The sequence below is a fragment of the Polyodon spathula genome, chromosome 18 (genome assembly GCF_017654505.1).
Source record: "Polyodon spathula isolate WHYD16114869_AA chromosome 18, ASM1765450v1, whole genome shotgun sequence".
Classification (NCBI taxonomy): Eukaryota; Metazoa; Chordata; class Actinopteri; order Acipenseriformes; family Polyodontidae; genus Polyodon; species Polyodon spathula.
Window position 1 is genome coordinate 33,652,263 of NC_054551.1, and position 17,324 is coordinate 33,669,586.

The 17,324-nt window shown below is 39.6% G+C and overlaps 1 protein-coding gene across 5 annotated transcripts in view; it reads right to left on the reverse strand.

The window, feature by feature from the left end:
* Positions 1-415: 415 nt before the first annotated feature.
* LOC121330917 (ubiquitin carboxyl-terminal hydrolase 24-like) overlaps positions 416-17,324 on the reverse strand; it is a 40,636-nt gene continuing 23,727 nt past the window's right edge. For 4 of the 5 annotated variants that reach the window (XM_041277889.1, XM_041277890.1, XM_041277888.1 and 1 more), the window contains 32 exons: positions 17,176-17,246; positions 16,317-16,477; positions 15,991-16,052; positions 15,686-15,877; positions 15,151-15,268; positions 14,552-14,696; positions 13,942-14,061; positions 13,365-13,490; positions 12,973-13,071; positions 12,562-12,644; positions 12,122-12,263; positions 11,519-11,638; positions 11,106-11,320; positions 10,298-10,422; positions 9,800-9,941; positions 8,913-9,063; positions 8,459-8,554; positions 8,101-8,204; positions 7,492-7,605; positions 5,834-5,930; positions 5,328-5,438; positions 4,905-4,994; positions 4,504-4,606; positions 3,912-4,033; positions 3,666-3,779; positions 3,280-3,345; positions 2,885-2,951; positions 2,464-2,542; positions 1,938-2,013; positions 1,743-1,829; positions 1,024-1,134; positions 416-648 (listed from right to left, as the gene is read on the reverse strand). In XM_041277889.1, coding sequence (XP_041133823.1) covers positions 586-648; positions 1,024-1,134; positions 1,743-1,829; positions 1,938-2,013; positions 2,464-2,542; positions 2,885-2,951; positions 3,280-3,345; positions 3,666-3,779; positions 3,912-4,033; positions 4,504-4,606; positions 4,905-4,994; positions 5,328-5,438; positions 5,834-5,930; positions 7,492-7,605; positions 8,101-8,204; positions 8,459-8,554; positions 8,913-9,063; positions 9,800-9,941; positions 10,298-10,422; positions 11,106-11,320; positions 11,519-11,638; positions 12,122-12,263; positions 12,562-12,644; positions 12,973-13,071; positions 13,365-13,490; positions 13,942-14,061; positions 14,552-14,696; positions 15,151-15,268; positions 15,686-15,877; positions 15,991-16,052; positions 16,317-16,477; positions 17,176-17,246 — 3,572 coding nt within the window. In that variant the 3' untranslated portion in view covers positions 416-585. The other variant, XM_041277893.1, reaches the window with a different exon arrangement.

Here is a 17,324-nt window from a genome sequence, read left to right on the forward strand (position 1 = left end):
AGTATCTCCTGGAGAGCATTAAATACAGTCAAAGATGATAACCCCCACCCCCTTCCCCAAAATACTATCTTACACATTGTCAATTATAGCTATGAAACAAATCTTTACATTATTATGAATATTTTCGATTTAATTACACCAGCAAAATTTAAAAAGCACTGCCCCTCCCCTCCTCCTTGATTTTCAATATAAAAGAAAAAAAAATCTCAATCTTTACAAGATTAAAATGTTCACACAGGAAAATGGTGTGTAATATTCATATATATATTATATATATATATATATATATATTATTCCAACTTTTGCCCCCAAAAAACAACTTGGATTATACTTTTTTTTTGAAACAAAACGACAACTTGTTTTGTTTTAACTGGTGAAGAAAACTCGCAAAGCAAAGAATGACTACTTTCAAATCAAAGTTTTTTTTTTTTTTTTTTTTTTTAAATGAAGTTCTCCAATTAGTTATCTTTATTCCCTCCATTCTTGCTCCTCTCCCAGGGTCAATGCAGCATTTTGATTGGCTCTAAGAATCCCCATTTCACTCCATTGGAGTTCTTTTAATGCAATTCAGTCTTGACTAAAAGCCTAAGGATCCACATCATCTAGATCACTTTTTGAATCCCCGAGTATCATCGGAGACTCTGAGCCCTTAGGAAAAGAGAAAAAAAGAAATGGAAAATATTGGACAATACATTTGGCAATTACAAGAACAGACTCTGCTCTGCCTTGATCTGGGTATAGGTCCATGTTTGCATTACAGACAAGCCATCTTAAGTAACACAAATCCAAACACACAAATGGCATCAACGCTACTTCAGTGGGGGACAGATGGCACAGCGGGTTATTCAAACCTATGACCCTGTCGTCATTTGCTTCCCACAGGCAGGACTGAAAAGACAGAGCCTGTAAAGTGCCGGACTCTAGTTATTCCGTTGTCCTTCACCTTCCACCACACAAAAAAAACAGAAATAGCAGCACAGCAACAGTAGGACAGCCATCCTATTGGTGAAAATGTCCTTGTACCTGTCTTAGGCTTCTGTCTGAATTGTCATTCGCTGGGCTCTCCTCTGACCCATTGCTGCTCCCAGACTGCTCCTTCTCATTCAGAAGTGCTGTAGCATAGGCCAGAGTGTCCTGAGGACAGAACACATACAAATATACATTTTCACATACAGTGCCGACACGAATTATAGAAACAACAAATGCTTCACAGGAAGACCCGGGGTGGGGATATTATTGTCCCCTTTTTTAGTCACTCAGACCCTTTACTTTCTAAATCTCCTGGTATCTCTAAACAGATAATGATCTCCTCTTTACAAATACATAAACGATTTAAATGAGCAATTCATCTCAAGTATAATGGTACCCCAAATATGACCACTTACTACCAATGTGGAATGACTGGCTGTGACATTTTACCCCAAAAAAGAATTTTTTTTCTGACTGCCAAGGGCAACACTGCATTGAATATTGTAGCAGTTTTGGCAGTCACCACTCCAGAAATCATTCTTGAGGTAAAATAGAAAACAAATGCTCCATCCAGTCATTCTGCATTGGTAGTAAATGGATTATATTTATGGTGCCACAGAGGTAAGTTTTAAACCTTCATGTTAAATCAAATAACACAATACGACAGTAACCAGAGATTGCAGCTTCTGCAGTCAAGTTTTATTATACAGAGCCTCAGCTCTCTTGGCGAGTTCCGGCATTTTAATTGCATTTTTACTAGAGAAATACAATACCTGTGCTGAAATAGTGCGCTGGAAAGTTTTAGCAGTGGACGTCTCATTTGAAACATTACTCTGAGGTGTCCAGTAGTGTTCCGACATCTGCAATAAAAGAATGATCCAGATTATATATAATTTTTTTTTAAAAGCACTGTCTCAAATCTAGTGGAAGTATTGTGTTTCAGCAGAATTTTACTTTTAGAAAATTACCTTCTTTTGCAGCCACTGGACAGCCCAGCTCCAGTGGTTTGAGTTCTCCTTGAAGTAATCCTTGGCAGGGGAGCATCTGAGAAAATATTAAAAACAAACAAAAAACAATTAAAATCAGCAAGTAGGACGACAAACAATGAACAGCCTTGCACAAGACAGGTAGGATTGCACCAGAACTGTTTAAAGTCTGTTCCAGATCTACAGTAATACTAAGATGCTGGCATCCAAATGAGGATTGTTTGGTATATGTTCTTTTGCATAACACTGGTATTCAGTCTCTTTAGTGTAAAAATATGTGAACGCGTCAAAGGTTCCTATTTTAAAATGTGCTGCCCAGTGTCCAACACATTTGACATTGTGAAAATAGGCATTACTAGGTATGGCAACATACCCAGGGCAGTGAAGGGTTAAAACAACCCTACAGTACTACCAACAGCTCACCATCTTAATAATACCCTTTAACTTCCAAAACCTGCCTCATAATGAGAACTTTACTGCATTCACTAACAATGTACTTTAAACTTACTTTTGGGCGAGTGTAACCAGGAATTTCACACACTGGTAGCAGCGGCTGCTGTCCACATTGTTACTCTGGTGCATTAGAGCTGCAGACAAAAAAAAAAAAGACAAGACCATTAAAACTACTTAATATTTGTGCACATCTTTTGCTTTTCTGCCTGAACACAAACTGAGATGCGAGTGAATGTATGTGTAATAGGAAGTTCTGGCAGATGCACTTTTCTGTTTATGCGATTTCCATAGTATTAAATTTGTCTGCTTTCACAAACCCTGTTTAGCCCTAATCTTGGACTACCTTCCCTAGGTAGCATTATCCAGTCCAAGATTAGCGCTAATCTGGGTCTGTGAAACCAGCCAATTAGCTTTATAGCATTTTTACAATGATGGCTGTTAAAGACTGCAAAATGAAAGCAGCAAATCGGACCCACCTAGCAATCCTTTTTCAGACTCGAATGCATACTTCAGTCGCTGAGTCTGCAGTGGATCCTCAACAACCTGCAAAGTATTTTAAGCAACCGGTTTAAGAGACTAAAACAAAACATGTTGGATTAGAAAAACACCACTCAACGGCAGAGCCTTTGCTTTGAATGCTCAATGAAAGACTGCTGAACTTTAAATTTATTTATTTATTTAGTAAAATTGCAGATTCATTTATTATTTTCTCCCAATTTGGCACAGAGCACTGAATTTTTAAAACTGTTTCCTCACTTGATTAATTATACTGATTCTCTTTAAACCAAACATACAATAAACACATTAAATTGGATCCTCTATGTACTTTGTACAGTAAACACAAATGTATGTCTAAAATGTTTAAACTCACCAAGATTTCAAGCAGCAGCTGGAAAATGTTCTTTAGCTCATGAGGGGGCGCAGTCTCCAACTGATGCTATGCAATAAAAACATGAACGCGAACATGAGAGAGAGAGAGTGAGAGAGGAGAATATACACACACCCTATTCCAGGATGGGCTTTAATAGGTTCAGCTTCAGGACCTGTGTTGATATTTAATTGGTTCTATTAGACAATTAAAAACATGGATGGATCAAAAAATGTGACCAGGAAGGGCCAGCACTGCCTACTCCTGATGTACTCAAATTAAAAACAGGAAAGAGAAAACCAACTATTAAGGCACTAGCTTCTTAAGTTTCTGACCGACTGTTAAGGCACTAGCTTCTTAAGTTTCTGACCGACTGTTAAGCAAGATACCTTGAGCAGCTGCAGCACGGCCAGGGAGAAGGGCTCATTACAGAAACAGCAGGATATGATCATCTCCAAGAGAAAGGAGAGCGGCCCGGACAGCTCCCGCATTGCAAACATCACCTTGGGAGAGAGAAATGATACCCTTCATCATCATCATTACTGACAGCATTACTGTTATATAAAAGTCCTGAAGGTTAAAATACTGGTACTGAAAATTCACATGAAGTCAACAGTCTACAAGTGTGTCTGTACCTCCAGTAAGTAGGGCTGTCCCTCTGGTTTGAAGAGCAGAGCCTCTATATCCCCATGCAGAGCAAGGAGAGGACCAGGCATGGAGATGCTGACAGGAGGGCTCTGCTTGTATTGACCAGGAGCTGAAACGCATATAAAAGAGGGGAGGGGGGGGTTGTTATCTCCAAACACGAGAAATCAATCCTTTGCAACCGACTAGCAACTGAGGGGCGTCCTGGAAAAACATGATACCCAACAATTTCAGATTCACACAATTTTGTTTAATATTACCATTAAAAACTACTTTCTGAAAAATTATAGGAGAAAAAAAAGTTGTGGGGAAAACTGCGATAACCCACAAAAATTGCTGTGGGTTGGTAATAGGACAGGTCAGGTTAACTTAAGTCAAATCAGCACCTCAGTCTCCTTCATGATCTGAACAAACAGTTAGCACTAAAAAGGACAGTTTTACTTTCAACTGTATCTGATACAATCCAGCCCAGATAAAACTCTGAATTGTGCTTTAAAAAATGACAGCATTTTGGGCAGATGCCGTGAGAATGTCTCGTGTTTGGTCTGCTTTAGTGTGCCACACTGATCAGTGCAAACTTACCTACAGTCCTTTGACCAGAGGCATCCGTGTGCAGCACCATGACTGCCAGAGTATTGTGGAGGTGCAGGAACTCGCGGGCCTGAGCGGAGCTCCACCGACGGTTCTGGAGATTGAAGGAGATAACTTTATCATTTAAAATTTGCTTAAGTGCACTATGCAGTTCTCCACGTTCTTGTGAACTCAAGGACACATTTCTATGTAGGATGCATGAAGATAATGCATACTAGAGAGAAACAAAACACTTTTAGGGGTCATAATAGCAAAAGTAAATCTCTGCAGTGGACATTAACAGCCAGACACTTGACAACAGTTACATGCGACACAGAATTGACTGGACTGCAGACCTGCCTCTGAGCAGCCACCTGTGTGCAGCGACATGTTTCATGTGGTTTCCTACCTACCTGGTTATTTTGCCTGCTGGGCCCCAGTAGGAAGATTAACATTCGCTTATAAGCAGAATGCTGTAGAAGCAGCTGACAAGACTTGTGACCCTGTAAACAATAAACACAAAAAGCATTTAAAGAACAGCTTGACGTTTTTGCACCTTATTCACACTAAAATGAACATAAGTTTTTAACCACTATGCAATCTCTGAACAGTCACAACATACAATCTAGGCTAAATGCAAACATCTCTTGCACTAACAAAGAGGGGTGCGTATGATTTAATACAGCGTTTGAAAAGGGTTTAACTCCACAAACAAACACAATATATCACCAAACACATTGTACAGGTGTTACTAAAATGTCATTAAGATCCATTTGACTTAAATTAACAGGAACTACAAGATAACTAACAAAAAATATATATTTAAAATGTCTTACCCTCTGTACAAAGTTGCTGAACAGATAGAAGTATTGAGAACAGTTTTTACAGTTTTCTGGGACATCCTTATCCAGCAGTGAAAGCAGAACCTCCAGCAACTGATCAAGACCCTTGATGCACACAGGAAACACAAACACAACAGTCAGGACTCAAACAATCAACTTGAAACTAAAAAGTTCATTCAACCGGCAAAACAAATGTAGAACAACATTTATTTGAATATAAATGTGCACACAATAGCTGCATTTTATAAATTTAATTGTGGGGTGGGGTGGTGGTCCATGGCACAAATATTTATTTGAATAGCCTACATTTTAAAACATGAGCACTTGAACTCAGCATCCAGACTGCTTCTTGAAGCACACCTGTCAATGTGTTCTGGGAGTCACATGCTGAATGTTCTAGTCCTGTACAGTAGTACAGAGTTGTGGTAAACAAGCTCTACGTGAAACCTGCCTATAATGACTATGAGCACAACATAGCAGTTTAATCAGCAATATCTGACCTTGTCTTGATAATGTAAGGCACTCTCCAATGTCTTCTCTAAGATAGTGGCTACGACGATTCGGACCTCTCTTACACAACTTTCCAGAAGGCAAATCCTGTGAAAGAACAGAGGCAAATCTGTTGTTAACTGAAATAGCATATTTTAAATTATTTTTCCCCAATATGGAACAAGGAACACTCAAAACCAATTCAGAACATTTAATATATTGGAATACTAGTACAGTACATATCCATAACAAAAGAATGTGTAACATTCAAAATCCCATTGAGGTAGAAGTGGTTTTGGATGCAACAAATCACAATATCTAGAGACTGACACGACTTAAATTACATTTATCTCAAGGGCTGCTTAAGGCCAATTCTGAGTTTTAAAAATCCACGGATATGTTCAAAACACACGCTGTTTATGTGAAATCTCACATACCTTAAAGCTCACAAACAAAACAAATGGGGGGGGGGATAAAATAATCACCCACACCTGCTACCTGCACGTTTTGAAGATCATGGGAACAAATTATAAAGAAGCAGTCCATGTGACTTGGCCTTTTACACATTTTACATTATAATCTATGATCAACATTTTCAACAATGACATTCCTAATTAAGAAGACACATGGTCAGGGTTTGGCTTTGGTTTGATTTCTACAGGCTCAGTGATAGCAATTATTATTATTATTATTTTTTTTTATAGCTGCTCCTTCAGCAAATTGAGATGCTGTTAAAAGTCCCCAGACTGTTACCAGCCTAATCACCTAATCCCTGATGTATGAAATCCTTTAAGCACATAGAACAAAGATGCCTACGAGTCAGCTGTAGGAAACCACAGCACGCAGCCCGCTGCATGTCAAGGGGTATCCATCTTGGCTCGTCCGAGCTTCCCACTCCCACTGGCCTTGACTTTGGGCTGGACAAGCATCAGGCCACATCCAATGTTCGACTGGAACGACCAATCACGTCTTAAACAGCAACAGCAGCCACAGGGCCAACCTTTTCCTTCAATGCCTCCTCCACCTCTAAATATTTACATTCCTGCGCAGGCAGTAGCAGAAACGGTTTCCATTACTCTAATCCAAAACAAACACACGGCTGTAGAGAACTGACAAGCACACAATGCTCCTTCCTCTAAGGAGTGCAGCGTTTTGCACTCAAGGAAAACAGTGGTACCAGGCCAAAGTCTGCAACAATGACAGCAGACCATCGATCATGTAAATCAGTGCGATTTACCAGGGGTATTAGCAAATAAGAAACATCGACTGGATATATAGGGGGAAGACAAATAATTGGGAAATAAAGGCATCAGAAACTTTCATTAATAGAATTCAGTTTAATACATGATTGTTTTAAGGAAGTGTTCTCAATTTATAATAGCTACACAACATTAATGGTTAATAACAACATCACCACTATCCCTCACCCCAAAAAAAACAGATTACAAAAAGTTAATGTACATACAGATCTCTATAGAAGGCAGAAGTGCGATCTCTGACTTTTTGTTAGGATGCAATATCCACACATACATATTTTTAAATATCTTGACAAAAACATACCACCCCTTACCCCTGGCTCTCCGGAACACAGTAACATGAGCAGAGTGTGAGAGTTATTCGCCAACACAGACTAGACACACACACACCCACACACTGCTGTCATACTTACTTGATAAGCTCTCGTCCTTCAGATCCCACCAGGTATTCAATTAACCACTGACAGCCTTCGCTGCTTTTGGAAAGCAGAGCCTCGATAGTTGCAATCCATTCTTCAGTGTCTACCCTGTAGAACATGAAGGATCACAGAGTGAATATTCAACCTGCACTACAGGGTTCAGTTAGCTTTGCCTTCCCAGGCCAGTCCTAGGAGAAGCACGTATGTAATGACGACAAACACTAGGGAAAATATAAGCAAAGAACAAGAAGTGAAAGAGTAATAGCAGCAGAAAACCGAATACGGTTAGATCCATACAGTGCTGAAAAGTGGATATATTTATCGTCGACAATATTCAGATTATAAACAAGATGACAAATTATTTAACTGTGGGTACTTTAAATAAGGATTTTAAATATTCATTGGAATCAAGGAAAGATTTAGGTACCTTTTCTGTGTGCATGACATGAACAACCAACCCATTTAAAATGTAGAATGCAATGCCATTAGCATGTCTAATCACCAAGTTGGAAACAATTCACTACCTTGTATGAGCTGTTTACAAATGTTTCATACTTAAGGATCTATGTACTGTACTTTTTTTATATCCCCTCTCGGACATACCTGAGTTTCTTCTTAGTGCGCAGATAGGTGTGGAAGAGGAACTGGATAGCTAGCTGCAGGCTCACCTTTGCCATTGCCTGGTACGCCGGATGTTTAAATTTTGTCTGCAAGAAAGGTTTGAACAAAGGGATGAAAAACTGGCTATTCAAATATATGAACTGAACTTTAATTATGAGAAGTTGCACTTTCCAATGAGACTAAAACTGTACCAAAAGTAATTAGTGTTTTTACAAGCGAGTTTCTGAATATTTTCATTCAGGCAAAAGCATGACTTTGTCCAACATGTAAAACGTCACTATCTTTCTGCCACAGAGGTAGCTGCAGCCCCAGAAGGGAAGGTGAAAGTTCAATAACTTACTGCATTGACAGAAGCCAGAGACAATGTGAAACTGAAGTAGTCGCTGTTATACACATCTCTGTTCTTCATGAACTTGAGGTTCTCATCTCTTACCATCTGTCCAGGACAACAATAAAACTATATGTTAGGACACAATTGGAGTTCAAATGCCATGTTTTCCTCACACTATAAGCACCTTCTCTTGTACTAAAAGACGTGATAGGAATAACCTACCAGAAACACTGAACTTGTGCTTCAGCTTCGAGACATGCACATGCATGAATAGTGTCCAGAAACACACAGCAGGATCTCTGCTGGCAGGCGGAAATGCTTGTAACACTTTTCAGGCTTGCTTTCTTTCTGTTTTAATCTCTTGTGGTTTATTAACATACTAACCGATAATGCGTTTACCACTACTTAGAGGATGTGTACTTTATTGTTGCTCGTGCTCATTTTAAAGTGACTGAAATCCTACCTGGTATATTCTTACTGGCATTTTCTCCACGAACAGCCCCTTTTTCTCCCCTTTTCTCACCAGCTTGGTCAGCAGGGAGAGGCGGTCATTATTGGCTCTTGGAGGACGAGGGGACGACTGAGGAGAGACCTCAGGGGAAGACGGTGCTGACCTACAGAGACAGATACACACAGTTCCACAAAGCTATGAGCACAAATAAGTTCCCGACTCATTCTTCTGAAACGCAGGCTGCCACTATTCCAACCATGCCAGACCTCGACTACAAATACTCTACAGCTCAGGCCAAAGTAATTAACTAATTCTGCTTCACAAAATTGAATGAAACCTGCTGAATAATGTTGAGTTAAGATATAAAAATGTGGCATTTCAAAATCTAACAGACTTTTACGATATCACTTTGTAGTTTCTTTGATTACATGATGTTAAATAAAATATCTAAAGTATGTTCATATTTTACTATTTAATTATTATTATTATTATTATTATTATTATTTTTTTTTTTTTTTTTAAATGTCTTAACCCTAAAATTCTAGGTGATGCAAAACTTTTGGCCACAGCAGTAATACCACCAGTCCACAAAGACGGGCCGATATGAGTAGGTTTTGACCATCACACAATCAAAACAGGATTCCATCCAACATGCATCATGTTGACCATCTTTTTCTGCTACAGAGGTTACTGCTGTTCCAGTGAAGCCAGTTCTCTACTACTAGCTGGCTCCTTACGAGATGCACATAGGAGAAGCTTGTACTCACAGGGTCAGACCCAGGAGATGCACATAGGAGAAGCTTGTACTCACAGGGTCAGACCCAGGAGATGCACATAGGAGAAGCTTGTACTCACAGGGTCAGACCCAGGAGATGCACATAGGAGAAGCTTGTACTCACAGGGTCAGATCCTCTGCTTCTTGCCGCATCACGCTGACGCGGCTTTTCTTTGGTAGAACCGGAGAGTTCTGGTCTGAAATTCTCTGGTAGAACAGCATGTAGGCGTTCCAGTATCGTCTCCGCACATCAGGGTAAGGGTTAGCTTTATATATATGTATATATATTATATATATATAAAAAAAAAAGGTGAACAGATAAGTAGGAGGAGAACTACTAGGACAGCAAGACAGTAAAATATGAATGCATGGTGTTTAAAAAGGTCAGCATGCAGTATGTAGCTAGAAACTACATGTGGCTGGGTTTGCCCCAGACCCTTGCGGTGTTTGATATTTGTGGAGCACATGCAGGACAGATTATTGGAGGCAGCTACACCCAAGTCAACAACGCTTCTGTTCAGATAGGCAAGCTCATCTATAAAAGACACCGTGTGCCCTTGTGCACACAGATTTCTGCTTCCGTTTTCTTTACTTTGAGATTAAAATCGTTTCCAGTACTTACATTGATCGTAGACTTTAGGTCGGTACTCCCCTCCAAAACATTCGTATTCCAAAGTCTCATCATTCATGTCAAATTCCTCCACCACATTGTCATTGAATTTGTACCACTTCCCTTTGGCACTTCCCCTGGAGGATTACAAAAACATACACTTTTTATTATTTCACACACTCCAAGAGGTTTATGTTTAATGCTTTCTGTTTCATCAGAACCCTTCCCATGTATTTATTCAAGTTTACTGTAGGCTTACAGCGTAACCTCATCTACACTAATTCAGCTCCATTGCTGCAAAAGACAAACTCCATTTATTTGTAATTTAACCCAACTAAATTACCACAATTACCTTGTCTAAAAAAAAAATAAAGCACTCTGTGAGAGATTGATTAAGAGGAGAGTAAACCTCTTGTAACAGTGCAGCAACACAGCTTGAATGCACAAAGGATCATTGACAGATGTCCAGCAACAAGAGCTGGCTTTGCATTAGAAGAATGGCAAGACTCCCCACGGGGCCTGCACTAGACAAGACAGGCCTGGTGAGTTAATAGTATAGGCAGGCCAGGATGCTCTGAAACCAGTAGAATTGTGCCATATGTGCTTTGCTTAAAAAGACTTCTCTGTACACAAGAGGAGATGATGCGATACATTCACTTATTATAATTTGTATTAATTTTTTTCCTAATGACTGGCAACCTGGGAAACCCGCTAAGCTACACTGAGCTTGTTTTTCATTGGTGTCCCAGGGGACAGAGGCAGGCAATTCCAATCCACTGTATTGAATAAGGACTGTGGATTGCGAGTGAATCCCACTCACCGCCTATCCTTAATGAACGAGTAGTAATGCCCAGCGTGTGCCTGGCCGCTGTGCACAACCACCCCGACGAGCTCATAGTTTTCAGATATGGTGACTTTCTTCCGTGGGGAGCCGCCCTGCTCCCCACCACGGCCGTTTTCCCCGTGTTCTGAAGTGGAATCCTGGCGGGCCATTCCAGAAACAGTGTAGGGTTCCATGTTGAGCACCCAGGGGAACTGGAAACACCACAATACCACATTAAAGGTTGCTATGAGGGTTGTATTATTTGCATTGACATACAAGTCTTACGTTAATTCATATTGGATGTATTCTTATTTACTGAAAATTAAAAAAAAAAATAATAATTATATATAATAACACACATATATAATAAACACATACAGAATTATCTGACTTAAGAATGGTTACTTTACCTTAATCTGTTCATCATATTTAATGGATCGGCCACTCTCCCAGTCAAAGCCAAACCTCATTAAGTGAATAACTAGGACACTGGGCAGAGACTTGATGCAGGTGCGTTTTACTGTTGTACGCTGAAACACAGAAGGGATTGCTTTTAATTCAGAGAAGCCGTTATCTTTAAAGTTCCCATCACTGCACAAGGACACGGAGCACAACCCATTAACACTGCAAGAGCAAGGGTGGTGCTTTACCCTACTCTACATCATCTACAGTGACCTTCAACAGCATGTACTAGTTAAAAACAGACAGATTTACAAAACGTGTAGGAATGTAGAAATACAAAATAATCCATGGGAAAAATTCCTCGTTTTCCTACAATGGAGTCATTATGTAATTGTGACTTCTTTTTTCTTCAGGGACAGAAAAATTGCAAAACAACAAAACATGTGTTAAAATCAGACTTTTGATATAATCCTATAAAACCTATTAAAATCTGTTTTAATTTGCGGCCTTTATTTTTTTAAAGTGTTACCATACCTGGAGTACTACCCTAATACAAGAGAGCTAAAAGACGTCTCACTCCCATGAATAATTAAACAGCGCAAGTACTTTACCTTTTCTTTGCACTTTTCACAGTAGTAGGCGTTGCTTCCCTCAAGCACTTCACCTCGCACAAACTGATCCAAGGAGATCTCTAGACTCTGGCATGAGGTTACCCCTAAATTCAGAGCCATGAAGGTTTCTTCGCGTTCATACCTGCAGAACACAAACTACATCAAACTACAGCAGATGAGCAAATACAATCCACATAAATATCTTTAAAATGTATTGTAAAGAAAAAATTTAAAATAAATTCCAATTCAAGTCCAATAAATCACTAATGTAAGTTTAGTTATGAGAAATAAAAACAGCAGAGCTTATTATTTTTGATTTGAATTTACTTTTAGAAATGACAGAGCGTGGATCAAAACCTACAGCACTCAGCATAAAATCACTTGTTACATTTATAATACCTCACCAAACGATAGACCTCTGTTTCACAAGGAGCTCTTACCTGTGTGGACAGTCTTTACAGATCTTCTGATCTGAGAAAATGCCTTGGAAAGTGTTCTTGAATATCTGTTCCCGATTAATTTTCTAATATAAAAAAAAAAACAAACACACAATCTTCACATGTCACCTTTATGTTTTAATCTATGAGTAAAGGCCACAAGCACCCGAGCATTTTGAATTCACCAATGCTTTTTAAGTCTATTAATTTCCATGCCATAAAAAAATACTGGGATTTGCCAATACTATGTTGGGATGCATTGCCTCCTTATAAAGTGATATATAAGCAGATCACCCCAAGACATTAACGTCAGCCTTTAAAGCAATACAGTGGATAAGCATGACTGATAAAGAGCTAAGTGGCAAAATCACACCAGTCAGTACTGCTTAGTATTGAAGACATAGCTGCTCATACCTTTAAGTGTTCATCCAGCTGATCCACAAGACTGGTGAAGAATTCATAGGCATCCTGCTGTTCCCTTACAAACAGCTCCTTATTCCACATCTTAAAGATCTGAGCAGAATCAAAATCAATCAATCAAATCACAACAGAAGACTCCCAATACTAACACTAAACCTGCACACCTCTTTTGTACAGGGTACAGAACTTTAAAAATATGTTTTGAAATAATAATATAAGACTAACTTCTTGATTTAATAATAAAATATTTAAATGGCACAATTGATTGTTAGGGTATCTGTAACAAGTTTGCATGATGCACATTTCTTTTTTGGTTTTGAATCTCAAGGGCTTCACTGCAGATTATAAGTTAAGGTGGTGGTAGTGGTGGTGATGGGGTGGGGTACCTTCCAGAAATTCTCAGGGACGTAGTACTGCAGCTTGCTCTCCATCAGGTGCCCAAACAAAGACTGCACCTGGTAAAACACGCTTTCCTCCGGATTCTCCGTTTCCTCCTCAATCGTCAGGAAGGCCTGAGGGAAAAGTACATCAGTATAAATATCATGTACAATATACAAACAAAGCTGATATTTAACAAGAATAAATAATTCTGTCACCCCCTAGTGGTTGACTAGTACAATACTAGTCACTAAAATGTACCCTTAGAACCTGCAAGCCTGAAAGGTTTTTATTAACAACGCACGTTGTTTCTAGTACAGATTGTATACCTCACATATGGTCTCAGCCAGTCAAGGGTCAGAGTAGAATGGTCATTATCCTACAGTAAATGCCTTCAAAGTTCATGGGACTTTAGAATCTTGAAACTCGCCCCCTGGGCAAACCTTATTAGGCCTTCCAATCAACTGCCAGGACTAAAGCTAAGGAATGAACAGTAATCTTTAACTGCCTCAATGCCCAAGGCAAGGTTACAGCAGGCAGTCCCAGTCTGTGAGACTTGCCCATTACATGGTACATTACCCTTACCTCTGCAAGACCTGGCTGCATGTAGAGCTGCTGAAACACTGCATTCATGTAGCAGGTGGCTCCACCGTTCTTCAGTCCAACAAAACCAGAGCTGGAGCGACTATCCACAGGAGGCAGGTACTAAAGAAAACACAAAACACCAAAGAAATCAATAAAAAGGGCAGGTCGTGTGGGGGGGTGAAATGTATTTATTTTTATTTCTAAAAAAATACATTAACTGTTGCCAAATTACCAACACAACCCACATGAGAATGTGTTTAATAATAAGAAATGTTACCAGAAACAGGCTAACAGCGACAGCTAGAGAGACCATGTAAAAATGGTCTTTATGACCAGGTGATTTAACATAAGCAATATAATAACAGCTGAGAGGCCATGACAGAAAGGTGGTTCTTCTATGCATGTGGCTTTAAAGCAAGTTTGAATCTACATACATTGGAGAACCACATCAACAATATAACCAGCTTCCTAAAAAAAACAATAAAATTAACAAGTCTGCTTCCTGGGAGAAAAGAAAAAAATGGTGCATGGTAGAAAAAAATTTAGTTTGATCCCAGATCTTGGTAGTGATCTTTAGCTGGCCTGTGCCCCTCGTCAGGTGTGTACTCACATCAAACTCCTTGGTGAGCGCAGGGTCTGCCTGGTGATGCATGGACAGCAGCTCTGTGGTGATGAGCTGCAGATTGCAGAGGGAGCTGTCCGCCAGCATCACCAGCACCTCGTAGGCAGCCAGGCGACTGCTCACCGTGCTGCACCTGGACAGAGGCACAGACACATTATCAGCATTCTTATTAAGTCTCAGTGTGGCAAGCTATCACACTCAATCTTATACCAAAATTCAAATGCCTTGGTGTCTCTGAAAAAAACAACACAAAACATTTGTATGCCTTCTATGCCAGGTTTCCACTCCAGGTTTAACAGGTAAAATGATCTACTTCAGGGTCTGGATGGAGATTTAATTAGTTCAATTAAGACAGGTTTGGAACAAAGACTAGGAGTGAAAGGGCCAACTTTGGCCACTCCTGTTCCATGCACTCTACCAGAAAGAACTTGACAAGATAAAAACACTGTACATTAACCGATTTTCTTTCTCAAGTATGTACGTCCACAACATATGTATTAGAAGTACATCTGGTTCTATAAATCCTATGTTTAATTCACGTAGATTGATGAAAAGGAAAATGAAAATGAGAAAGTCCACACTCTCACTTGGGGTGGAAGTCTTGCTGGCTGATAGACGAGCTGCCCGTGGGGTTGTTGCTGTTTAAAATAATCCGAGAGGCACGGAAAAGAAAGTCATCCAACAACTGCTGGATCAGAGAAGGACCTGCAAGAGGAAACAAATGCATGTGAACAAGTCTGGTTTCACAGCCTCTGGATTAAACCATGTAAATGAACAGGCGCACACATGGGAACTGCAACAGCTTTGCCCAGGGAGTTGCTCCCTGAGCTCACTGGAAACACCTTTGGAACTAGAAGATTGCAAGTTCAAAATACAAAAGACTCATGCGAGGCACAATTGCAGTAATTGCCACAGCGTTCTATTTTCTTCATTGAGGTATGTTGTAAAGATATTACAGCAGTCAGAAATTGTCCAATTAATGTCCTGGGGGTAATGCACATAAAGCAATGTTTCAGATGAAGATGCAAAGGATTTTTACATTTTAATTATTCCAACTATTTTATTTTTTTTTATACCCACTTATGCTGCTGTTGATAACACACAGTCTGGAAAGTGACCTACCCAGCTGTTCTTTGTCGTTTCCACATAGTGATAAAAGGGTTTTGATGAGTCGTAAATGGCCAGCCTGCAGGATGTTATCAGCTTCACTCGTCTCCAGCTCCGCGGTCCACGTCGGCTCAAAGTTATCTAACCAGTTTATCTCATCTTCCAGCATGGCAGCCGGGCTGATCTGTAACTGCTCCATCTCTGTTGCTAAAAAGAAGATGCTAGTTAGCAGGGTGTGGAGGCTGGGAGGGAGAAACAATATAAATCAATGCGACACCTAAACAGAAAATATATTTAAAAAATGTAATGTATGCACTTACAGGTCAAATCATCAAGTAACTGGCATCTCAAGTCAAAGTACTCAGCACACTGAGATAACAGCCTACAAAAACAAAAAAACAAAAAAAACAATACATTTACAATACAGAATAAAAACTAAGAAATGATATGGCAGCATCATTTATGTAATACAATGAAAACACTCAATTTCTTATTTCAACATACAGCAGTTTTTGGGAAATAAAATGTGTGAAACATCTAATAGCAGTAAGACCCTCCATACTGGTAAAACTGATCTCTCGAGGAACAAGTTATGCTGTTGATGCAAGGTTATGAAACTGCTCAGCATTGCTGCTCTGCAGCTTACCTCTGATTGATGCCTCTCATGATGCTGGTTGGTGACCACAGGGGCAGCTGCGCACTCAGCACCACCCGCAACAAGAACAGGTTGGGTTTTTGCAGGTCTGGATAGGCAGAGGTATCCGTCTGGCTCAGTGTGTAGAGTTGGTCACAGGCCACACTGCGGATCTATAAAAAGGACAAAGAAAAAACAAAACCCATTTAAAAACAAAAGAAAATGACCCTTCTTAAGGTCTATTCACACCGGACACGATGCGATTAGTCCTGTGATGAAAGGACTCTTCTGCTGCGACACTGCCTTTCACACCAGTGGAGACAGGCGCATGACATGTGATTGACCGCCCAGTTACAGAGCTTATAAAATTGCAGAACATGGAATAGCTTTTTGCAAAATGCTAATTTCACTAAACGTAAACTAATCATACACACTAGCTATATCCAGCTGGCTGGAAAAGGACTCCAAGATGTTTTTTGGGGGTTTTTTTGTCATGGCGCGGTGGGTCGTACCACACATTCACTTGTTGTATTGAGTCTGGTGTGAATAGACATTTTACACTGTTTACAGTAAATTGTGTTTAATTGGTTGTCACAGTAGTTTGTTTATTTATTACCAGGAAGAAACGTGATTTGAAAATTCTCCACTGCAAGGGCCATCCCAGTAACATCACAGAGCACATGTTGGCTACACACATCAGAAGTACTTTTTATTATCCCATAAATTTGCTTAGTCTTCCACCAGTATTAAAAGCCTACTTGTCATTGCATCTATCTGATCTATTTATCATTTACTGGCTTCATCCATTTAGAAATACTAAAAGAAACTAAATTCAATATCAATCCATAAAACATGATGATTTCAGACTTACCTCTCCACTGGGTGATCCAAGAAGAATATCAATAATGAAATCACTTACACAAGGCAAGTTATAAAAGGAACCTGGAAATAAGAAACAACAAAACAAACAATCATTGTAACTTAATACAAGAAAGTAATAAAACTGCACCCACAAATTGT